Source organism: Oncorhynchus keta, chromosome 2 (genome assembly GCF_023373465.1).
Source record: "Oncorhynchus keta strain PuntledgeMale-10-30-2019 chromosome 2, Oket_V2, whole genome shotgun sequence".
In the NCBI taxonomy this organism is placed as follows: Eukaryota; Metazoa; Chordata; class Actinopteri; order Salmoniformes; family Salmonidae; genus Oncorhynchus; species Oncorhynchus keta.
Genome location: NC_068422.1, coordinates 50,946,377 through 50,972,049, shown reverse-complemented (window position 1 = coordinate 50,972,049; position 25,673 = coordinate 50,946,377). Strand labels below are relative to the sequence as shown.

At 42.6% G+C, this 25,673-nt stretch overlaps 2 protein-coding genes across 4 annotated transcripts in view; one reads left to right on the top strand and one right to left on the bottom strand.

Annotated features, from left to right (window-relative positions):
• LOC118402305 (protein O-GlcNAcase-like) overlaps positions 1–15,055 on the bottom strand; it is a 33,924-nt gene extending 18,869 nt beyond the window's left edge. For both annotated transcript variants that reach the window (XR_008078628.1, XM_035800405.2), the window contains exons 1-11: positions 14,341–15,055; positions 7,734–7,785; positions 7,441–7,538; positions 6,911–7,041; positions 6,458–6,629; positions 6,256–6,354; positions 5,833–6,117; positions 4,895–5,053; positions 3,097–3,284; positions 2,591–2,845; positions 1,858–2,061 (exon numbers count right to left, since the gene is read on the bottom strand). Coding sequence is in view for 1 of the 2 variants with exons in the window: in XM_035800405.2 (XP_035656298.1) it covers positions 1,858–2,061; positions 2,591–2,845; positions 3,097–3,284; positions 4,895–5,053; positions 5,833–6,117; positions 6,256–6,354; positions 6,458–6,629; positions 6,911–7,041; positions 7,441–7,538; positions 7,734–7,785; positions 14,341–14,512 (1,815 nt within the window). In the remaining variant the exon portion in view is untranslated. The remainder of the gene's footprint in view (positions 1–1,857; positions 2,062–2,590; positions 2,846–3,096; positions 3,285–4,894; positions 5,054–5,832; positions 6,118–6,255; positions 6,355–6,457; positions 6,630–6,910; positions 7,042–7,440; positions 7,539–7,733; positions 7,786–14,340) is intronic.
• Positions 1–25,673, top strand: part of sufu (suppressor of fused homolog (Drosophila)) — a 455,419-nt gene that overhangs the window by 54,945 nt on the left and 374,801 nt on the right. The window lies entirely within an intron of this gene.

Below are 25,673 nucleotides of genomic sequence, written 5' to 3'. Positions count from 1 at the left end.
TGTTCCATAGAAAGTATCTGTGAGAGGGAAAATTGTTTATTTCTCAAATAAAGCATTATATCAAAACAATTAAATATAACAACCGGTCCTGTTTTCTTTGTAACAAAGTTCTATATGTCAATCCAAAACATTATACTATAAATACAGTTATAAAAACAAATGAAAAATGGTTTTCCTCCATTCCACAGAAATCACAATTAGTCAATATAATAATATAACATCTAAGCAAAAAGTGCCTGCTCATGCAATTTGTCCAATTCTAGAAGGATTTTTATCAACATCAAAATTACACCGGAGCAGAAATTCTAAACCACCAAGAGTCAAATAAATACTTATGGAAGACATTCCAAATACTATTCTGGTTCTTAATATACTTCAGAATCCAATTTATTGTCAAAGTATTATTTAGAGTATTGAAATCTAAAACCTCAAGGTATCCGTGTTCTTTGGATTACTGAGAATATCTTTCCATAGATAGTGAGGCTTGTTCCTCCAATAAAATTATAAATGGGGATAAGTCAAGTGTTAACGAGACATAAACCGACCTGGATAACCATCAGCCTCAGACAATAAAACCTGACCATTTGAAATATCTCTCAGTAACTAGGTTTAACTTCTTATTTGTTTTCTCAAAAACTAAAAAAACTCTACCATACAGGAAACTGCTTTAGAAACCCTATTCCTGTCTCTCAAAAATATGGTGGTATCATAGTTTAAATTAATTGCTGAAATACCATGAAAACTCCCCTTCTTGATATGAAAAGCCATAATTTGAGTAACAAATACAAATATAAATGCTAATTGGGTACCTCTGCCTAATGCCACGTCCAACATCAAATCTTTGAGATGTCCCGTGCTAATTTCACAGAGCTAGTACAACCACTGTATGAAGTTGACTACTTAAAAAAGTCATCAAACCACAAAAAAAACATACTGCTATGAACATAAACTCATGTTATACAGTGTCAAAAGATTTATTAAATCTACAAACTTAAGAAAATGATCAAGGATGAGGTTATTATAGTCAATCATATCCAAGATCAACCTGATGTTATTACTAATGTGTTGACCATACATAAAACCAGACTGTTCTTCATCAATTATATGACGTAAATCTCGTTTCCACCTCTTTGCAAATACAAGGGCAAATAACAAATCCCTGAAATCATTATAAATCTTCTTAGCGGTGTTTGCTACATTGTCCCCCAAAAAATCCATATTGGAAATTGACTGGGGACACCTGTTAATTGAAATGCATTCCAGGTGACTACCTCATGAAGCTGGTTGAGAGAATGCCAAGAGTGTACAATGCTGTCATCAAGGCAAAGGGTGGCTACTTTGAAGGATCCCAAATATATTTTGATTTGTTTAACACTTTTTTGGTTACTACATGACTCCATGTGTTGTTAAGTTGTAAAGAAAAAGCCTTGAATGTGTAGGTGTGTCCAAACTCTGTTTTTGTTGCAACTGCAGCCTAAAATGAACAACTTTGTGAGAAACCTCTAAAATTGTTCCTCAGCTAGAAATTTTACGATCTCTCATGCCGCCATCTTGAGCGACCCCTCATCCACAGCCTTAGTTAGAACTAAATGTATCGACACGGCAAAACGGTCATCTCCATGAGGAGATTTTACATTGTGTGTGCCACAGCATAGATACAGTTTCAGTGTTTTAGACCCACCCCCAATGGCTGCATAAAGGTACTACACAACTACCATTTTGTACCGCAGTGGTGATCACCACCACACCTGAATATTTCATAGCTCTGAATATCAGGAAAAAATTCTAATGACTAACAAGGATAATTTAGGGATAATTTCCCTCCTAACTACCCATCCCTCCATCCCATACACCTACCTTCTCTGGTTCCTTGCCCTCGCGGTTGACGCTGACAGTGCTGCTATTGGCCCGTAGCCAGTTGAACTCCTTGAGCATGTGCAGGGCTTTGGGTCCGTATTCATAGGGCAGGTAGAAGAGCTCAGCTAGCAGGGTCAGGTCCTCCAGAGAGAGAGGCTCTGCCGTGTACAATGCCTTCTCATTGGGACCAGGTACAAAGACATCCTGAAAGACAAATACAAGTAATTGTTTAAACATAAGTCACTTAATTGCAAATCACTTTGGAAAATCTGAGTCACGGACACACACACACGTACGTCACACACACCAGAACTGGGTTCAAACACTATTTAAGATATATTCCCGACACAAAGACATTTGAAAGTAAGTATTTGTATATTTCTTGTTTGAAAACAAGTAGTTGAATATTGGAATGCATTTGGAAATACACTTGGAAAGTATTGGCATGTATTTTAAAATACACTTGTCTGTGTATTTGAGTATTTTAAAATACAATATTTAAATACTCCCATGCATTTGAACCCAGGTCTGGTATTTGAAATAATGTATTTGAAAATAGTTTCAAATACTAAGCTATTTGTAGGAATTGTTTTGAAAATACTTTCAAATACTTTCAATAGAAGTAGTTGATTAGGGCCGTATTATTTGAAAATACACAGAACATAAGTATTTAAATAACAAATAATAAAACATGTATTTGAACCCAGTTCCAACACACACACAAACGACTTACCTGTTTGAGCTGTTCGTCTGTCTGCATGGGGGCCATGTCAATGTCCTCCTCTGGAGACTTGGACTCAGGAACCAGGACTTCCCTGTCTGTGTCCATGGGCTTCAGATCCTCTGCCATCTTGTCTATAAGGACCAGGCTGCTCTTGGTCTCATTTGCAGCCTCCGCTACAGGGTCTGACTCTGGATCAGTCTCATCTGGTTTCTCCACAACCATCTCCATGGGCTCTTCATCAGACTCCTTCTTCTCAACATCCACCTGAACAACATTAGAAACACTTAGAAAACAAGTTATTGCCTCACCATCTTGGTGAGCCCATGTAGAATTGTGTGTTATTCTTGATCAGTTGTAATGAAATATTTTGTTTTGTTGTACTATATGTAGATTGTGAGACTTGGCACAACAGAGACAAACCAGGGAAACCAACTTAAAACCATTGGATGTGCACTGCATACTGTATGTTCTACCCTATCTAATATAAACATGATCTAAGTTAAATCAGTAACTACCTCCTCCACCTCTTGTTGTTGCAGTCTCTTGGCCATGGGGTGGTTGTTGGGGTCAGGGGCGCCTGTGGGGGTCATGATGGGCTGTTGGAACACTGTAGTGACTGTAGTAGCAGAGCAGAGGGAGGAGGCACCTAGTGATGACACGTCAATAGCTGAACTCTTAGCTCCGCTGTGGGGTACCTGGCGACCTGGAGAGGAGACAAGGACAGAGACATTGTCAACATGCTATACAAGAGGCTTTTATAACAAATATCAACATACTAGACACAAATAGAATGGCCAGCTTTAATGCATGAGTGAAATAAGTGTTTAAAATCCAGTGCTGAATTTTTCGAGAGACATTTACCATTGTTTCAAATTATACAGTATGAAGTAAGGAAACACACACACACACACGTTATTTAAGTGACAATGCCAGAGAAGCAGGTGATAAAGGATATATTGGCACGGGTGTTTAGGCCCAAGACGAAGTCGAGGGCTGGAAAATCGTTCCAATATATAATCCAAACACTGGCTTCAAGGGCATTGTCACTTTTATACAACAGGTTACCAAAATATTCTAATAATGATTGACATTTTTTCATTAAAAACATTATTTTGATGCATTTATTCATACTATTTCATCCTTCTACAAGATATAGTCCAAACACAAGTCTAGGGTTGCTTCACATGTCAGCTGGTCGTTCGTTCTATTGGCTCTGTTGACAGAGATGCGACCCAGTCGTTCAGTCTTTTTTGTTCTGTATCTATGGACGCGATCCAATTCTTCGTTCTAAAATGTTCCATTGCCATACTGGCTGGCAATGTTCTTATCCCTTCCTTGCTAACTAGCCAACTACAAAACAACAATCTATCCGCAATATTAAAGCTGATCCATCCCCTAATAAAATATACATATATAAAAAAGCAAGCCAACTACGGCTAACTTACAGCCATGTCAAACAGTACAGACAGAATAACATTTACATTTAAGTCATTTAGCAGACGCTCTTATCCAAAGCGACTTACAAATTGGTGCATTCACCTTATGACATCCAGTGGAACAGCCACTTTACAATAGTGCATCTAAATCTTTTAAGGGGGGTGAGAAGGATTACTTTATCCTATCTTAGGTATTCCTAGGTATTTATAACAGCAGTAGCTGCATTTGCATAAGCTGTTTTCTAGTGAAATTTATTTGGATACATCCTGAACAATAAGATAATGAGGCACGATTTCACCTGGCATAGAAAATGGACTCTCACATCATGACACTGTTAATCAGAGGAGCTAGTAAACAACACAGCTAACACAATATCTTCAAACTGAAGCAGGAAAGAATGCAAACTAGCAGTCTAGTTTGTATATATCCATAAAAAAATATGCCAGCTGATTCATGATTTTGACTGGCTGAGAAAAGCTGCCTTCCTCTGTCTAGTCCCGACCCCGACATGTTCATTACTATGGGACAGTTGGAGATCGAATTTGAATATTGAAACAATGTTGCAAATGTCAGAGACAGACAGCAAGGTTTATAGAAATCTCTCTCCCCTGTTGAAAATAAAATGTTAGTCTAAAAGAAACGTGAGCTAATGTCAAGATGCTTTTATAGGAGATAAAGTTTATAAAGTGGGCTAATGAGACAGTAGATTGCGCAGTCAGGGGGAACAGAGTAAATATGCATTTTAACGTCATGGATTTAGCCGATGGTAACTTGTGGAACAGACACCGGCTGGAATGTGCTTTTAACCAATCAGCATTCAGGATTAGACCCACCAGTTGTATAAATGAGAGATGATAGGTAGGTGACAGTTCTTACTGTTGTACTGGTGAGGCACTACAAACTCCCCCAGCCACTCTGTGAGGGCCAGTTTCAGGGCCAGCTGAGGGCTGTACAACATGTCTGTCTCTAACTCCTCATCACTGCCCTCATTCTCCAGCTTGATCTGGATAGACACGGTACTGTCCTCTCCATCCGCTGAGAGGGGGGAGGAAGATGGAGGAAGGAGAGAGAGGGGGGAAGGGAGAGAGAGAAGGAGGAAGAGAGGAAGGGAGATAAATAAGATTAAGATTACTTTATTGGTACATTTCACAAAAAAATCCAACCGAAATTTGACTTCTGCTTTTAACCTAACCCCTCGAAAGACACATTCAGGTTTTAGAGAGGTGCGGGGGGCTGCCACACTGATAACCAAACAAATCACCATTACCAGGTGTAATGTACAGGCCTGTTTGAATACTGTGAAAGCGCCTCCTTCCATTCCTCTATTTGAGTAATCAATCATGTGATTTGATTTAATTCAAAGCCATGTAATCTGAATAGACACAACGCTGTCCTCTTTCGAGGATAGATATAATATTTTGTGTCATTCTTAAAAACCAAACAGACGAGACTTTGGCAGCCATTTCGTGTACCTTGTGTGACGGTGAGTGACCCTACTCTACAAATACCACAACATTCACTCAATTGTCCTCATTAATTGGCAATAACACTCTCAGATTCAGGACAACAATGAAAACCAATACACACAGCAGTCGTGAGAACCAAAACTGTACATCCCTGCTTTAAGACATTTTTATTTTTAGCTCAATCGGGCACATTACAGAACATAATTTCCCTGACGAATAAATCTAATAAAGTAAGTGAATAAATAAATAAATCAAGTCCACCCCGGTCAGACGTACCCATGACGATGATATTATGTGTAATTTCATAGTACCCGAATCCGAATGTGCCAGAAATCAAGTCAGACTTACTCATGGCAACATCCTTGCGCACTCCGTTCATGTTGGACTTGTACCAGGTGGCCAGGGTGTGGATGGCCACGAAGTTGGACTCAAACTCACAGTTGGGGTTGGTGAGAACCCCCTTGAGGCGGGGGATGAGCTCTGTGGAGCGCCCCTTGTACGGCCCCAGGAACAGACGCTTCTGGTCGTAGTCGTTGGCATGGATATTGTCCCAGATTACCGGAGCTCTCTTCAGGATCTTAGAGACCTCCTCTATGGACTCCACTGTAATGTCTTTGGATACCACCTTAGGACCTAGAAAAATAATGTCCGATGTAGGAGTCATGCAAGTTCTAAAGTATATTAAAAAATATGTTACACAGTCCGTTACTGTGTTTTTATCTTATGAGTGCCAAAACATGTTGGATATGAACTAGTTTGGATCTATTGTACCTGTCCACAGCACTTCAATACCAGGCAGCAGCTTCTCTCCCACTGTGTGCAGGTAGGGAGATTGGGCCACATTGGGGTAACAGAACGTTCCACAGTACTCTGGTTTTAGGGAGACAATGAAAAACATACATGAAATTTATATCTTCCTTCAACTTTGAATCTAGACCAAATTTCAGTAACAACATACAGGGTTACCTGTTACCTGTGGGGCAGAAGAGGAAGGTCTCAGGCTCTCCCAGGTACTGAAAGATCTCATTGGTGATGGACACCTGGGCATGGGCGAAGGAGCTGAACACTTCCTTGTCGGCGGGGCACATGTTGTGGTCGATGTCGTCAAACAGTAAGGCAAATGACTTGCAGCCAAAGTGAGTTACCTAATGGAGAGAATGAATAATTATATTTTATGTTAAGCCTCCGGCAAACGAGTGAGTGCAGACCGTCAAGGATGTAGAGGTTATGTATTCCATCAAGGATGTAGATTAGACTATAGGCCTGCATTCTTAACTGTGGTTAAAGATTATCGTTATTAGCAAGACAGTACTCCTCTAACCCAATCCTAAAATCTCTATACGCACATAAGGAGTTATTGTAGTGCGTCGTCTGCAAGGAGGAAGGAGAGATGCATTTAAAAAGTTATTTTTTAACAGTTGGTTACCTGGTCCAGTTTCCTCTTGAGTGTGGACACTTCTTTCTGGTTAGAGAAGGTGATGTCTAGGCCTGGGGAGATGGCATAGATGAACTCGGTCCCATACTCCTTTGCAGCACTAATCAGGGTCATCAGTTGTTCTATAAGAGAGAGATGCATTAGTTTCAGATACTATTTCACATCAACGTGACACCCACTCACACACACTCAGTATGGATGTGAAATATGTGAGGCATGGTTTGTTTATTACATCGCTGTATTGTAACTAATATTTCAAATATGTCCTGAAATGCTGAAGGGGTGCTCAGACATAGGAATGTAAAACAAATGCTATGAGTAGGTTCAAGGCGGCAACTTAATTCCCTTCGAAAATGTTTCATGCTGACGCGTTTCAGTGCAAGCTTATTTATCAAAGCAGAGCACTATTGCAACAATCACAAGCAGCAACACCTGTGCACTTTTTTTTGTTTATTACATAGTTGTCTGTATATATGTGACAGGAATAGGTCCAATCCATGGCCATGATGAGACAACCTTACCTGCTTCTTCTACTGAGTACATCTCTCTCCAGAACATCCTGTGTTTGTAGTCATCTTTAGGCGCATAGAGGTATGTGTTCAAGCCCCATTTCTGCTGTCTGGGGAACAACACATAGTGATTAACACAGGCTTTGCATGACATGGTTTGTTTATCACAGAACATATTGACTAAATTGATTTAAGCGATTTCTAATTTGATGATATTGAAAACATCAGTACATTCACTGATCCCATTATGATAGAGCACTATTCAACACCTTATGCCAGCCTGCTGTACATAACCATTAAATTACCTCCTGAACAGCTCTTTCCTTTGTTCCATTGTCCATGGCCGGCCATAGAAGCCTGTTGCAAACAAAAGAAGAAAGATTGTCATTTAAGCCCTTGTTCTACTTACCCAGAGGCTTGTGGATGCTATTTGAATGTCTCAGTGTGCATTATGAAGGAAGTTAGCATTATCTCTCGAAACTTCAGCTAACTAGTGAGTGCAACGACTGGATAAAAACGGTATCCACGAGTTCATCAGACTCTGGGTAAGTAGAGAAATTAAAGAATCTTAAATGACAGAATCTTGCAGCATCCCTTTAACAGCTCGACACAGGCTCGACACAGGAGACAAGGACATCCCTACCGACCAAGTCATTATTACAAATACATTTTTTAAAAATATAAATCGGCCGATTAATCGTTATCGGCTTTTTTGGTCCTCCAATAATCGGTATCGGCATTGAACAATCTTAATCGGTCGACCTCTAGTTCAAATAAGAGACTGGAAGCTTCAAAGGAGGGTGGTACTTGGAATCACCGTTCTTCCTCTATAAACCATGGTTACCTGCAAGGAAACACGTGCTGTCATCATTGCTTTGCGCAAAAAGGGCTTCACAGGCAAGGATATTAATTCCATTAAGATTGCACCTAAATCAACCATTTATCGGATCATCAAGAACTTCAAGGAGAGTGGTTCAATTGTTGTGAAGGCGGCTTCAGGGCACCCAAAAAAGTCCAGCAAGCGCCTGGACCGTCTCCTAAAGTTGATTCAGCTGCTGGATCGGGGCACCACCAGTACAGAGCTTACTCAGGAATGGCATCAGGCAGGTGTGAGTGCATCTGCATGCACAGTAAGGCGAAGACTTTGAGGATGGCCTGGTGTCAAGAAGGGCAGCAAAGAAGCCACTTCTCTCCAGGAACAACATCAGGGACAGACTGATATTCTACAAAAGGTACAGGGATTGGACTGCTGAGGACTGGGGTAAAGTCATTTTCTCTGATGAATCCCCTTTTCGATTGTTTGGGGCATCCGGAAAAAAGCTTGTCCGGAGAAGACAAGGTGAGCGCTACCATCAGTCCTGTGTCATGCCAACAGTAAAGCATCCTGAGACCATTCATGTGTGGGGTTGCTTCTCAGCCAAGGGGGTGGGCTCACTCACAATTTTGCCTAAGAACACAGCCATGAATAAATAATGGTACCAACACATCTTCTGAGAGCAACTGCTCCCAACAATCCAGGAACAGTTTGGTGACGAACAAGGCCGTTTCCAGCACGATGGAGCACCTTGCCATAAGGCAAAAGTGATAACTAAGTGGCTCGGGGAATAAAACATCGATATTTTGGGTCCATGGCCAGGAATCTCCCCAGACCGTAATCCCATTGAGAACTTGTGGTCAAATCCTCAAGAGGCGGGTGGACAAACAAAAACCCACAAATTCTGACAAACTCCAAGCATTGATTATGCAAGAATAGGCTACCATCAGCCAGGATGTGGCCCAGAAGTTAATTGACAGCATGTCAGGGCGGATTGCAGAGGTCTTGAAAAATAAGGGTCAGCACCGCAAATATTGAGTCTTTACATCAACTTGCATCAAACTTGTAACTGTCAATAAAAGCCATTGACACTTATGAAATGCTTGTAATTATACTTCAGACACTTAAGCAGCAAACTGTACAAATGATTATTTGCGTCATTCTCAAAACTTTTGGCCACGACTGTACAGTCTCCATCACTGGCCCAGGTTTTTGGCATAGGTGGTAAAACTCTCATTCCTGGACTGCAACATTGTAAGATTGTGCCCTCCACGGCACTTGATATACATGGATTACTATATTTAGATACTTCAAATACTACCTAAGACACTTTGGCTATTTATCTCCATACTCAATAAATGGTGAAACAGTATGTGTGACGGTGTACTTTGTCCGGTATGTATATGCATGAAACGTACTTTATGGAAAATATGTCTCGCACTCAGTCGTAGTTAGTAGAATAATTAATTTATTGACAAGATCTTAGCACTCAACTTTTAGAAGGTTAGTAGGAAATGTAATCACTTAAACCACCTAAATATACTCCCAGTCAATGAACATTTAGTATTTGAAACTAAAACATTAATTTCCCAACTGCTTTTTCTATAATCCTACAGGCTCTTTGTCATTCTCCATACCTTATATTCTAATGCATCCAACATTATGCACGCTCACCATGGTATAGGGAAGCGGCTGGTTTAGAACTCAAACTCTGGATTTCTTATTGCAGAGCACATTGTACAACTGTTTTTAGAGAATATTGTATTGCAAGGTATGCTATGCCATATGTACTGGCTAATATGCAACTGTCATTTTTAAAGTTCCATTCTATCTACAGGCTTTTATTTTGGGCTTCTATTCAAAGTATATGATTTAATTTCTTTAAGCCTGCAGTTAGTTACTTGAAATTAAGACAATCACGCCAAAACATGATTCAACAATTGAACTCACTGACAAAGAGATGGCTCACGAAACACAAATTGACATTTACAGTAGAAGGCTAGTCTAAAACATTGGCTAGCTTTCAATAAATTGGCTAAATGGTCAACGTAGTTACCTCTTCATGTGAACAAGACCATTCATATGGCATATTTCAAATGCACTCAAACATACATTTCTTATTTCAGTCTGGAAGCTAGCTACCTATATCTGTTCCTCTTCATCAGACAGTAGCTAGCGTTTTCACAAGAGGCTGTGTTTACATCGTAGATAGAAGCAGGCCATTGGCTACCTTCATCACAAGGGGTATGTACAGGAGTTCTGGTTGGTTTAGTTTAGCAGGCAGTGTTGAAATATACTATTTATGAGAAAATGTGTAATAATTGAAGGTGCCAACAAATGTTATACATTTTTTACTGCCATTACAAAGAAAAACAGAGAGGCAGATAAACCAAAAAAACAACAACATCTAACCACGCACTTAGCTGTTCACTCCAATTTGCATACCGCCCCAACAGATCCACAGACGATGGCATCTCTATTGCACTACACACTGCCCTTTCCCACCTGGACAAAAGGAACACCTATGTGAGAATGCTATTCATTGACTACAGCGCAGCATTCAACACCATAGTGCCCTTAAAGCTCATCAATAAGCTAAGGATCTTGGGACTAAACACCTACCCCTGCAAATGGATCCTGGACTTCCTGACTGGACGCCCCCAGGTGGTAAGGGTAGGTAACAACACATCCGCCACACTGATCCTCAACACAGGGGTGCGTGCACAGCCCCCTCCTTTACTCCCTGTTCACTCATGACTGCACGGCCAGGCACGACTCCAACACCATCATTAAATTTGCCGATGACACAACAGTGGTAGGCCTGATCACCGACAACGAGACAGCCTATAAGGAAGTTAGAGACCTGGCAGCGTGGTGCCAGGACAACAACCTCCCCCTCAACGTGATCAAGACAAAGGAGATGATTGTGGACTACAGGAAAAAGAGGACCAAGTGTAACGGATGTGAAACGGTTAGCTTAGTTAGCGGTGTGCGCTAAATAGCGTTTCAATCGGTTACATCACTTGCTCTGAGACCTTGAAGTAGTAATTCCCCTTGCTCTGCAAGGGCCGCGGCTTTTGTGGAGCGATGGGTAACGATGCTTCGAGGGTGACTGTTGTCGTTGTGCGCAGAAGGTCCCTGGTTCGCGCCCGGGTATGGGCGAGGGGACGGTTTAAAATTATACTGTTACACAAGCACACCCCCATTCTCATTGACAGGGCTGCAGTGGAGAAGGTTGAGAGCTGTCCACATCACCAACAAACTAACATGGTCCAAGCACACCAAGACAGTCGTGAAGCAGGCACGACAAAACCTATTCCCCCTGAGGAAACTAAAAAGACTTTGCATGGGTCATCAGATCCTCAAAAGGTTCTACAACTGCACCATCGAGAGAATCCTGACTGGTTGCATCACTGCCTGGTATGGCAACTGCTCGACCTCCAGCCGCAAGGCACTACAGAGGGTAGTGAGAACGGCCCAGTACATCACTGGGACCAAGCTTCCTAACATCCAGGACCTCTATACCAGGCGGTGTCAGAGGAAGGTCATTAAAAATTGTCAAAGACTCCAGCCACCCGAGTCATAGACTGTTCTCTCTGCTACCGCACGGCAAGAGGTACCGGAGCACCAAGTCTAGGTCCAAGAGGTTTCTAAACAGCTTCTACCCCCAAGCCATAAGACTCCTGAACAAATAGTCAAATGGCCACCCAAACTATTTGCCTTGCCCCCCCCACTTTGTTGTCATCTATGCATGGTCACTTTGATAAGTCTACCTACATGTACATACTACCTCAACTGGCCGGTGCCCCCCGCACATTGACTTGGAACCGGCAACCCCCGTATATATTGTTATTTTTTTGCTGCTGCTCTTTAATTACTTGCCTCTTATTCTTAATCATATATATTTTTTAACTGCACTGTTGGTTAGGGGCTCATAAGTAAGCATTTCACAGTAAGGTTGTATTCGGCGCAAGTGACTAATACAATTTGATTTGATCCAACGAGCGGTCTGAGGCAGGCGTTAGATTCCGAACTTTTCAAATACAAAGTTAATGGCTTTGGGAAACAGCTCGAAGACAGCTCGAAGATTTAAAGAAGCACTATGCAGAAAACGCTCAGCAATTTCCTGGTTGCTAAAATTCTAATAGTTCACCTAATTTAAGTTTATGTGACAAAACAAGCAGTGTTGTACCATCTAAAAGATCTGTAAAATGTATTTTCTGTAACCAAAAATATTGTATTTTCAGCTGTTTGAAGCTGGTGTACAAAACTTAAGATCGAAACTTAGTAAAGGGAAGCTAAGAAATAGCTCACACAGAACAGAGAGAACAATTAGAACAGATCAAATCAAATGTTATTTGTCACATGCGCCAAATACAACAGGTGTAAACTTTACAGTAAAATGCTTACTTACAAGCCCTTAACCAACAATACAGTTTTAAGAAAATACCCCAAAATAGTAAGAGATAAGAATAACAAATAATTAAAGAGCAGCAGGCTAAAGTTAAATCTAGACATGGTTTCCTCTATCGTAATTGCTCCTCTTTCACCACGGCTGCCAAACTAACCCTGATTCAGATGACCATCCTAACCATGCTAAATTACAGAGACATAATTTATAGATTGGCAGGTAAGGGTGCTCTCGAGAGGCTAGATGTGCTTTACCATTCGGCCATCAGATTTGCCACCAATGCTCCTTATAGGACACATCACTGCACCCTATACTCCTCTGTAAACTGGTCATCTCTGTATAACCGTCGCAAGACCCACTGGTTTATGCTTATTTATAAAACCCTCTAAAGCCTCACTCCCCCCGATCTGAGATATCTATTGCAGCGCTCACCCTCCACATACAACACCTGTTCTGCCAGTCACATTCTGTTAAATGTCCCCAAAGCACACACATCAATGGGTCGCTCTTCTTTTCAGATCGTTGCAGCTAGAGCTTGGACGAGCTGCAACAAACACTCAAACTGGACAGTTTTATCTCAATCTCTTCATTCAAAGACTCAATCATGGACACTCTTACTGAGAGTTGTGGCTGCTTTGTGTGATGGATTGTTGTCTCTACCTTCATGCTGTTGACTGTGCCCAATAATGTTTGTACCATGTTTTGTGATGCTACCATGTTGTTGTTGTGTTGCTTCTATGCTGTGTTGTCATGTGTTGCTGCCTTGCTATGTTGTGGTCTTAGGTCTCTCTTTATGTAGTGTTGTATGTTTTGGCCTATAATTATATTGTATTTACTGTTTAAAAAATATATCCCGGGCCCCCGTCCCGCAGGAGGCCTTTTGGTAGGACGTCATTGTAAATAAGAATTTGTTCATAACTAACTTGTCTAGTTAAATAAAATGTTTTAAAAAATAAGTTAATAACAATAGCGGGGCTATATACAGGGGGTACCGGTACATAGTCAATGTGCGGGGGCACCGGTGACGAGGCAATTGAGGTAATATGTACATGTAGGTAGAATTGTTAAAGTGACTCAGATCTACAGCTTCTTAGGAGAAGGGTGCAATTGCAGCTTGCAATTCGTGGCGTTCCTGCATGTGGGCATGCAGGACACCCTCTATACTTCGCTGTCGGTACATTTTGAAGCTAGTACAGGCGGGAGGAGGGGGGGGGTTCATGAATCCCATTGCATATGGAATGCCCACATGCAGGAACACCCCAAATTGCGGGCTGCAGTTGCACACAAGATCGCTTCTTATAGACTTGCTTTCAATGAGAATGACAGATCTATAACTCACATTTCTATGTGAATTTGGTCAGGTGGCCCAAGCAGTTACATATTGCAGCTTTAAATTGCTCCTATGAAGTTTCTAATGATTGCCTTATGATGCTTTTGGTAAAGCAGACCGTGATCGATTTAAAAAATAATGACATCCCATAGTTCCTCCGAATGGGTCATCGACCTTGAGCAGTTGTTAATAGTACAATGGAGTGTTAATAAGTGTCCTGCATAATCACAATTATTCTGGCATTATTTCTGCATTTGACCAGTATGCAAATCTTGTATGCATCAACATCACAACACGAAAATCACTAGCTATACCAAATCAATGTGATTTTTGTTCAATATAATATGTTCTACTCACCCTCCACGACTCCACTGATGAATTTCCTGCGGCCCGATAGTTCCACCCCGATGGTTCTCGGTTCTTCCACTGAGCCAGGGGCATCTGAACCAGCCTCAGACGGCCCCGAGCTTGGGCTCGCCTCAACCTCCACTTGAGACGTCCCCACCACCGCCTTACCTTTCTGAACCATTTCTATAGACTGTCTGTTATCGTAGCTAGCAACAGACGGGGTTTAGGGAAAAAAACGTGCTTGGACGAGGGGAGTCTGACCCGAAACTCCGACAATAGGTTAGCAGGCCATCCGGACGACTTGAAAGGAGAGGGGAAATGAACGGTGTGACATTAGTTTACTGACAATCCCCGGCGTTGTTCACAGGCCGCAGGTGTGAAAAAATATTGCTCGACTTGTCTGTCCAAATTAGATTCTTGCAAACTATTTTCTAGTAAAACGAAACGAAAGCTACTCGCTTCAGTTAGTTGCCAATCTGTAAAAAAAAAATAAGAAAAGGTCTATCTAATATAACGTTGCTGACTATCGTCGTGTACCGCTGTGCTAAAATACTTAATTCAGAATAATATTCGTTGACATATCCGTGCGCTAAAATAATAAAATTACGAGTAATCAATGAACATTATGATTTTTTCCCCCGTTGAATATATATTCGTCTTCTAGATTTTCCCTGGTTTTCGCAGCTTCTTCCTGTTTACACCGATTGCGCATGCTCAGAAGACTGGATCAAACCAGTCACAACCGGACTTTTGTGACAAAACACAATTCCATAACCAAGATAGTAGAGTTCCATAACCAAGATAGTGGACATCTTCTTCTTTGGGTTGGCGGTTCGCATCCAACTTTTGGGTGCATACGCCGCCACCTACTGTACTGGAGTGTGAGTCCAGTCACAGCCGACCAACATTAACGTCCAGTAATACAAAATTGGGGAAAAGGAGAATTACCCTGCCAGCTATTTGCCCACACAAAAAAAGTGAAAAGCACCACCCCATTCTACAATTGACCCCTACCTAATCCTACTCCATGCCAACGGTTTGGGAGGACAGAACACTACCACTCAACACCCCCTGCAAATCTTCTGCAGTAAAATCTCTCAATCCCGAATACTTCAATGCAGCTGCCGCCAACCTCACCCTGTACCCATCTTTCTCTACCACTCTCTTCACTGCTTCAGGATACAACACTTTATGTTCTACTCTAACCCCCGCAACCTCAACCTGCTTTTCTCTCACCGGACACCACCGATCTCCAGTCCCATGGGCATTGGAGTCACCAGACTTGGGCTTTCAGGGCTTTAGTCCTGACTGATTTTGCCTCAGCCCCGACTCTTTTCCTCTGCTGGCATGGTGTAAAACAAACTAGGCAACACTGCAATGAACACTCCAATCATGTGCCCTACCCTTTCAGTGCTGCCTAAAACCATAACGTCTGTGTACGGTGGCACTTTATGAGGAGGAGTCAAAGTGGGTTTCCAAAGTCATTTTTGATTTGTCCTAAGAAATTATATTTTGGCGCGCGCAAAGTTGGGAACAAGAGATAAACTTTTTTTAATCTTTTAATTATCATGCTATTACTATAGCACATGTTGTTAGCACATGAAGATGTTATTCAGAGTTATTGAACTCACAAGTAAGCCATATTCAAGTAACTTACATTTCAACATGTTGACTCAAAAGCTGCACTGACAGATCATTTATAGAAGATGGACATATGGTATTTATTCTTGAGAAAGAGGGTGAGAGATGCAGCACGGCAAACACAGAAACTGCTGTATTTGCAGGAGTAAGTGAATAGATTTTGTATGTGATTACAATACAATTATTTAGCATCTAGCTAGCTACAGTTGAAGTCGGAAGTTTACATACACCTTAGCCAAATACATTTAAACTCAGTTTTTCAATGTTCCTGACATTTATTCCAAGTAAACATTCCCTGTCTTAGGTCAGTTAGGATCAGCACTTGATTTTAAGGATGTGAAATGTCAGAATAATAGTGGAGAGAATGATTTCTTTCAGCTTTTATTTCTTTCATCACATTCCCAGTGGGTCAGAAGTTTACATACACCCAATTAGTATTAGGTAGCATTGCCTTTAAATTGTTTAACTTGGGTCAAATGTGTCGGGTAGCCTTCCACAAGCTTCCCACAATAAATGGGGTGAATTTTGGCCCATTCCTCCTGACAGAGAGGGTGTAACTGAATCAGGTTTGTAGTCCTCCTTGCTCACACACGCTTTTTCAGTTCTGCCCACAAATTTTCTATAGGATTGAGGTCAGGGCTTTGTGATGGCCAGTCCAATACCTTGACTTTGTTGTCCTTAAGCCATTTTTCAACAACTTTGGAAGTATGCTTGGGGTCATTGTCCATTTGGAAGATCTGCAAGCTTTAACTTCCTGACTGATGTCTTGAGGTGTTGCTTCAATATGTCCACATAATTTTCCACCCTCATGTCGCCATCTATTTTGTGAAGTGCACCAGTCCCTCCTGCAGCAAAGCACCCCCACAACATGATGCTGCCACCCCCGTGCTTCACGGTTGGGGTGGTGTTCTTCGGCTGCAAGCCTCCCCCATTTTCCTCCAAACATAACGATGGTCATTATGTCTAAACAGTTATATATTATGTTTCATCATACCAGAGGACATTTCTCCAAAAAGTACAATCTTTGTCCCCATGTGCAGTTGCAAACCAGTTTTTTTTATGGCCGTTTTGGAGCAATGGCTTCTTCCTTGCTGAGCGGCCTTTCAGGTTATGTCGATATAGTACTTGTTTTACTGTGGATATAGATACTTTTGTACCTGTTTCCTCCAGAATCTTCACAAGGTCCTTTGCTGTTGTTCTGGGATTGATTTGCACTTTTCACACCAAAGTATGTTCATTTCTAGGGGACAGAACGCTTCTCCTTCCTGAGCGGAATGACAGCTGCGAGGTCCCATGGTGTTTATACTTGCGTATTATTGTTTGTACAGATGAACGTGGTACCTTCAGGCGTTAGGAAATTGCTCCCAAGGATGAACCAGACTTGTGGAGGTCTACAATGTTTTTCTGAGGTCTTGGCTGATTTCTTTTGATTTTCCCATGATGTCAAGCAGAGGCAAGGAGTTTGAAGGTAGGCCTTGAAATACATCCACAGGTACACCTCCAATTGACTCAAAATATGGTGGAAAATAAGTATTTGGTCAATAACAAAAGTTTATCTCAATACTTTGTTATATACCCTTTGTTGGCAATGACAGAGGTCAAACGTTTTCTGTAATTCTTCACAAGGTTTTTACACACTGTTGCTGGTATTTTGGCCCATTCCTCCATGCGGATCTCCTCTAGAGGAATTATGTTTTGGGGCTGTTGCTGGGCAACACAGACTTTCAACTCCCTCCAAAGATTTTCTATGGGGTCGAGATCTAGAGACTGGCTAGGCCACTCCAGGACATTGAAATGCTTCTTACGAAGCCACTCCTTCGTTGACCGGGCGGTGTGTTTGGGAACATTGTCATGCTGAAAGACCCAGCCACGTTTCATCTTCAATGCCCTTGCTGATGGAAGGAGGTTTTCACTCAAAATCTCACGATTCATGGCCCCATTCATTCTTTCCTTTACACGGATCAGTCGTCCTGGTCCCTTTGGAGAAAAACAGCCCCAAAGCATGATGTTCCCACCCCCATGCTTCACAGTAGATATGGTGTTCTTTGGATGCAACTCAGCATTCTTTGTCCTCCAAACACAACGAGTTGAGTTTTTACCAAAAAGTTACATTTTGGTTTCATCTGACCATATGACATTCTCCCAATCTTCTTCTGGATCATCCAAATGCTCTCTAGCAAACTTCAGACGGGCCTGGACATGTACTGGCTTAAGCAGGGGGACACGTCTGGCACTGCAGGATTTTAGTCCCTGGCAGCGTAGTGTGTTACTGATGGTAGGCTTTGTTACTTTGGTCCCAGCTCTCTGCAGGTCATTCACTAGGTTCCCCCGTGTGGTTCTGGGATTTTTGCTCACCGTTCTTGTGATCATTTTGAACCCACGGGGTGAGATCTTGCATGGAGCCCCAGATCGAGGGAGATTATCCGTGGAACAGGGCTCCGGGCAGCCGAGCGGAAATGGAGGAAAACTCGCCTCCCTGCGGACCTGGCATCCTTTCGCTCCCTCCTCTCTACATTTTCCTCCTCTGTCTCTGCTGCTAAAGCCACTTTCTACCACTCTAAATTCCAAGCATCTGCCTCTAACCCTAGGAAGCTCTTTGCCACCTTCTCCTCCCTCCTGAATCCTCCTCCTGAATCCCTCCTCCCTCTCTGCAGATGACTTCGTCAACCATTTTGAAAAGAAGGTCGACGACATCCGATCCTCTTTGCTAAGTCAAACGACACCGCTGGTTCTGCTCACACTGCCCTACCCTGTGCTCTGACCTCTTTCTCCCCTCTCTCTCCAGATGAAATCTCGCGTCTTGTGACGGCCGGCCGCCCAACAACCTGCCCGCTCGACCCTATCCCCTCCTCTCTTCTCCAGACCATTTCCGGAGACCTTCTCCCTTACCTCACCTCGCTCATCAACTCATCCCTGACCGCTGGCTACGTCCCTTCCGTCTTCAAGAGAGCGAGAGTTGCACCCCTTCTGAAAAAACCTACACTCGATCCCTCCGATGTCAACAACTACAGACCAGTATCCCTTCTTTCTTTTCTCTCCAAAACTCTTGAACGTGCCGTCCTTGGCCAGCTCTCCCGCTATCTCTCTCAGAATGACCTTCTTGATCCAAATCAGTCAGGTTTCAAGACTAGTCATTCAACTGAGACTGCTCTTCTCTGTATCACGGAGGCGCTCCGCACTGCTAAAGCTAACTCTCTCTCCTCTGCTCTCATCCTTCTAGACCTATCGGCTGCCTTCAATACTGTGAACCATCAGATCCTCCTCTCCACCCTCTCCGAGTTGGGCATCTCCGGCGCGGCCCACGCTTGGATTGCGTCCTACCTGACAGGTCGCTCCTACCAGGTGGCGTGGCGAGAATCTGTCTCCTCACCACGCGCTCTCACCACTGGTGTCCCCCAGGGCTCTGTTCTAGGCCCTCTCCTATTCTCGCTATACACCAAGTCACTTGGCTCTGTCATAACCTCACATGGTCTCTCCTATCATTGCTATGCAGACGACACACAATTAATCTTCTCCTTTCCCCCTTCTGATGACCAGGTGGCGAATCGCATCTCTGCATGTCTGGCAGACATATCAGTGTGGATGACGGATCACCACCTCAAGCTGAACCTCGGCAAGACGGAGCTGCTCTTCCTCCCGGGGAAGGACTGCCCGTTCCATGATCTCGCCATCACGGTTGACAACTCCATTGTGTCCTCCTCCCAGAGCGCTAAGAACCGTGGCGTGATCCTGGACAACACCCTGTCGTTCTCAACTAACATCAAGGCGGTGGCCCGTTCCTGTAGGTTCATGCTCTACAACATCCGCAGAGTACGACCCTGCCTCACACAGGAAGCGGCGCAGGTCCTAATCCAGGCACTTGTCATCTCCCGTCTGGATTACTGCAACTCGCTGTTGGCTGGGCTCCCTGCCTGTGCCATTAAACCCCTACAACTCATCCAGAACGCCGCAGCCCGTCTGGTGTTCAACCTTCCCAAGTTCTCTCACGTCACCCCGCTCCTCCGCTCTCTCCACTGGCTTCCAGTTGAAGCTCGCATCCGCTACAAGACCATGGTGCTTGCCTACGGAGCTGTGAGGGGAACGGCACCTCAGTACCTCCAGGCTCTGATCAGGCCCTACACCCAAACAAGGGCACTGCGTTCATCCACCTCTGGCCTGCTCGCCTCCCTACCACTGAGGAAGTACAGTTCCCGCTCAGCCCAGTCAAAACTGTTCGCTGCTCTGGCTCCCCAATGGTGGAACACACTCCCTCACGACGCCAGGACAGCGGAGTCAATCACCACCTTCCGGAGACACCTGAAACCCCACCTCTTTAAGGAATACCTAGGATAGGATAAAGTAATCCTTCTCACCCCCCTAAAATATTTAGATGCACTATTGTAAAGTGGCTGTTCCACTGGATGTCATAAGGTGAATGCACCAATTTGTAAGTCGCTCTGGATAAGAGCGTCTGCTAAATGACTTAAATGTAAATGTAAATGTAATGTCTTGTATGTCTTCCATTTTATAATAATTGCTCCCACAGTTGATTTCTTCAAACCAAGCTGCTTACCTATTGCAGACTCAGTCTTCCCAGCCTGGTGCAGGTCTACAATTTTGTTTATCTTGTCTCATACCATGCTAATACACTACCAAGCAATGCAAATAGATGTGGAATTAACCCCATAACAGGTGTGTGTCTTTTTGGATCAATAATTGATCAAGATTACCAATAGGCGTGATCAGATTCCTCTTCCCTATTACGGCATCATATGTCATATGCATACAGTCATATGCAAATCCATAAAACTCTGTCAATAAAACATTGAAAGCCTTAACAGGACTAAAGACAATCACGTGGTGTTGAAAGCCAAAGGCGTGACTCAAAACTATAAAAATGCCCCGCGTGTAAACTTGGAATCAATCACATGCTTGGTCGAGGGTTTCATAAATGACCGGAATAGTGACTTGGATATTTTGAGCTCCTACAAAAAGATTGTTAGAGATAAAAAGGGCTTCCATCTAAGGAATGCCCCTCTAAAAGCAATCTCTTGTCATAGACCAACGTGCCCTTTGGCTACTGACTTATGTTACAAGACCCGTGTGTCTTAAAGCTTAAGATATAATGGCTGCTGTAGAAGGTTTTGATCTCCGGTTGCAACTACCATTTTGGGCCTTAATCGCATGCCCATCCAATAGCGGTAAAACTTGTTTTGTAAAAAGTATTTTAGTGAATGCTGATAATGTGTTATCTCAGAAACCTGACAATATTGTGTGGTGTTATTCATGTTATCAACCTTTGTATGATGAGCTGTTGAAGAAAATAAAAAATCAAGTTGGTTGAAGGAGTACCCGCATGATGCCTGTCTGATCATGAACTTTTACCTCCTCATAAAAACAATCTGCTGGATTTGGACGATATGCTTTTTGCAGGTAGCGAACATCCTGAAATTGCACGAGCTTTTCAACACCACGTGATTGTCTTTAGTCCTGTTAAGGCTTTCAATGTTTTATTGACAGAGTTTTATGGATTTGCATATGACTGTATGCATATGACATATGATGCCGTAATAGGGAAGAGGAATCTGATCACGCCTATTGGTAATCTTGATCAATTATTGATCCAAAAAGACACACACCTGTTATGGGGTTAATTCCACATCTATTTGCATCCACTAAGACTTGTCTTCGGGCATTCACTTCCAAGATTGAATCAGAGCATGCATAAACAATCATGCTAACTGTACAGGCTAAAGATGTACTCGGTCTCTTGCAGTTTATTGAGCCAGAAAGTCACCACACCAGCCACCAAAGCTTCCTTGTATTTGTTGTCGTCCACCAGGGTGTGACGGATTTCTTTGAGTTCCTCGTGGATGTAGATCGCCTCCTTCAGTTCATGTAGGAAAGCCGCGGTTACCCCGTAAACTCTGGGAATAGACGGCACAAGACCCATAGACTCCAGGGCTCTGACCGCCGAAGGTATAAACCGGCTGGACCACAGTCTTTTCACCAGCTTCTCAAAATGGTTGAAGAAGTAGTACCGTGGGGGGTCGTATAAACATGGATGTCGTCGTTGGCTGGGGTGTTTGAGCTCACAACCAATGCATTTTTCTCTTATATACTCTTCAATCACCATGTCTAAAAGTGCGGCTACAGAGGCCTCTTGATGGCGTCCACCAAAATAGTACTGACCACCCCATCAAACACATCCTCAGGCAGTGTACATCTAGGTGGTGTTGGGGGTCTTGCCTGAGGGGAGTAGAATGGAGGGCTGTGAGGCATAGAGTCCTTAGGGTCTGGGACCCATGATGTATTGGAGTCCTGGTATATGAATATCCATGGTATATGCTGAAATGAAGAACTGGAGGCTTTATGGGCACTCCTTTTATTGTTGAACCAGTCCTTTGGTATCAGGGCGTGGTTAACGTAGCAGTAGTACTTAGTTCTTCGGGGGCTAAACCTTCTGAGGATGACCCTTCTTGGGGTTCCTTTTAATCATGCACTTCCTTAGCCAAACAATGCTCTGCCATTGTTGGCTCTGTACAAAAAGAGCATCCACCAACTCACATTTTCAATTCCATTAGATCCCAACTTTTAAGAGGAAGCATACGCAACCTAAAATCCCCAGTCAGGCCACCATCCCTGTTGTTGCCGTTGCGGATTTCCTCGTTGCTGATATAGAACTCCACGCCCCCACATGGAAGTCCTTCTGTAGCTCAGTTGGTAGAGCATGGCGCTTGTAACGCCAGGGTAGTGGGTTCGATTCCCGGGACCACCCATACGTAGAATGTATGCACACATGACTGTAAGTCGCTTTGGATAAAAGCGTCTGCTAAATGGCATATATTATTATTATTATATATTATAAGTCCATTCTTTCTTTGTATTTTCACCCTATGAAATATTCTTCCTGAGGAGTTAGGGGCACCTTCCCAACGAGTCTCGTAGCCCGTGAACAAGCCACCGTGCGAAAAACCTGCCAGTTTTTAAGCCTGTAGTCCACTCCTAAAGTCTGGTCTGTATATTCTTCTCCTTCGGCTACGGTATAGAGTTTCACTCTACAGGCCGGGTAATCAAACAGATAACCCCATTGCTGTCCATTAGACATCATCACTTGATCTTTCAGCGCAGTTGCGGGCGGTATTTGGGTTCTATACATATTTAGAAACCGTTTTTTTGGCGCATCGTATATTGATGCTTTATACTCAGACCTTTCTCTATGTTTCAACCGAGGTCCTGCTTCCGCTGTTACGGTCTTCACGTGTGTCGCTGATCACAAAAAACATGTTCAATTTCTTTAGTGGTTTATCATGGGCGCTTGTGGTGTTCTGGGGCTTATTTATAATGCGTCTGTCCCCCCAATACCCCCAGACATTCCTGTTTCTTAGACAACAGCCCTAAGGTCACTAAAACAGGGTGGGGGCCATACTCTTTCAATATATGGGCATACACGTGACCCATGACAAAGGGTCATAAATCACACGTTTGACGTGTGCCGTCTACTGTATTCTCTCTCACAGCAGTAGGCTATAAGGATAAATGTTTCAGAATGCAATCAATTAGCGGGAAAAAAACATTCTTATAAGCTACTGCGATTATGCATGTAATGCTTTATTATAACGGTGCATTTTTATAGTGAAAATTATCTTCCCAAAACTCGAAACTCACAGCTGCGTATGTATGCCAGTTAGGCTCTACACCCGTTGTAAAGCAGATAAATGTTATTAATTTAGTTATTTGGCCACTTTAGTTGTGATACAAACGTTAGAGGCCTATGGGCTAGGGAACAGGAGGTGTGCGACTACGATTTGAAAAAGTAGCAAAAAAAGGCGTGCTGTTTCTTTCCTTACTGTATATAGGCCATCATTCACAAGTGATAATATATCATACACAAGTGATATGCTAATATTGTCACCTATCAGACTATTCTTTATTTAATCTTGTCTTTACATATATTAAAAATGAATGGACCATTATCATGCACCTGTCTCGGAGCAGGGGGAAAAAATACATGTCATCTATGCACTTAAATACCGAATGGAGGACGCTTTTCCCTTGGTTAATTTTCATGCCAGCCAGGTAGGCTATTTTATTTGACCTTTATTTAACTATTTAAACTATTTAACTAGGCAAATCAGTTAAGAACAAATTCTTATTTTCAATGACGGCCTAGGAACAGTGGGTTAACTGCCTTTTTCAGGGGCAGAACGACAGATTTGTACCTTTTCAGCTTGGGGATTTGAACTGGCAACCTTTCGGTTGTTTGTCCAATGCTCTAACCACTAGGCTACGCTGCTGCCCCAGCGAAGCAATGTGCTTAATATTAGTCAAGTTGATAAATAAATATACAGTATACTAGGCCTAGCCTATAAAAAGCTGATGGCATTCTCCTCAAAACTCGTGTTTTCTCACGCAATTGTATAGCCTATAGAAATGTTGAGCTTATGGGCTCTCATGAAGTGTTTGATTCAATACTCAATTACATTTGCATTGATGTCAGAGTTATTATAGGGACAATAGAGTGCTGAGTAGCAGGCAGTTAGCAAGTTTGGTAGACTACTAATGACCATCAGCAGCATCAGAGATTGGAGAAGCCTAGTTTCCATTTTCTGAATGGTCACGTTGGATTTGACTATGGTCATGACTCATAACCACTGGTGTGGCAGTAATATGGTCACCATAATAGCCCTAGGCTTGGATTATTGAGTCATTATTAGTTTTACACTTCAGACATGACTCTGCCATTGTGCTGTAGAATTTGTGAATGTTGTTTCTTGTATAATAAATTATATACATTCATTTATACTGGATTAAGTGTACATTTTCGTTCACTTGTAATCTCGTTAGTTACCGTGCATTCGGAAAATATTCAGACCCCTAACCTTTTTCCACATTTGGTTATGTTACAAGCTAGGGATGCGCAATAAATCGGTGAACATATCGGAATCGGCCGATTTTAGCGAAAAATGCCAACATCCATATCGGCCAATGTCTAGTTTAACGCCCAATGTGCAAAATCGATGTCAAAGCTGACGTGCATACCTATATAATGAAGGTACATGACGGAATTCATTGCCCTTGACAATTAACTGTTCTCTGTCGCGTGGGTGATGTTGGCTTTTGCCGACTGGTCGAGTACCGGTTAACACTACCAAGTGCGCTATTTTTCCGATGTTGCCCTACCGGAGTAACACAGTAATAGCATCCCTGCTATTAGCTTCACGACATACATATTATGGAATGCCATTTGGGTCTTTGCGTGTCAAAAAATATACAGTAACACAGTCAAAGCTGTACAAAAAAGTCAGCAATCACCGGCCACGAATGTGTTTACAATACTGCGTTGGTAATAAAGCATCATTTGTTCGACCGCAACTTCTGGGGTAGCTAGCTTGAGCCAGCCTGAAAGCCTGTTTCTAGTAGAAACTGCAATCATTATCATTATTATGATTTAGAAATCCTTGTAAGTATTAGCTAGGTTGCCACTTGTTCACCTATTGAAATTGAATTTAAGTTCATGAAAATAAATAGCTAGCCAGCTACTTAACCCTGTTTCCCAAAGCTAATGTTATAAGCAGCCAGCTAGATTCATCTGGCTAGTAAGGCTCGACCGGACTGGGTTATGTGTTGTGAAGCTAGACACGATAAGGATTAGGCACAATAGTGGAATTTGCGGGTTACTTTCAAAATAAAAGTATGAAATTGACAGTGATGCAAATGAA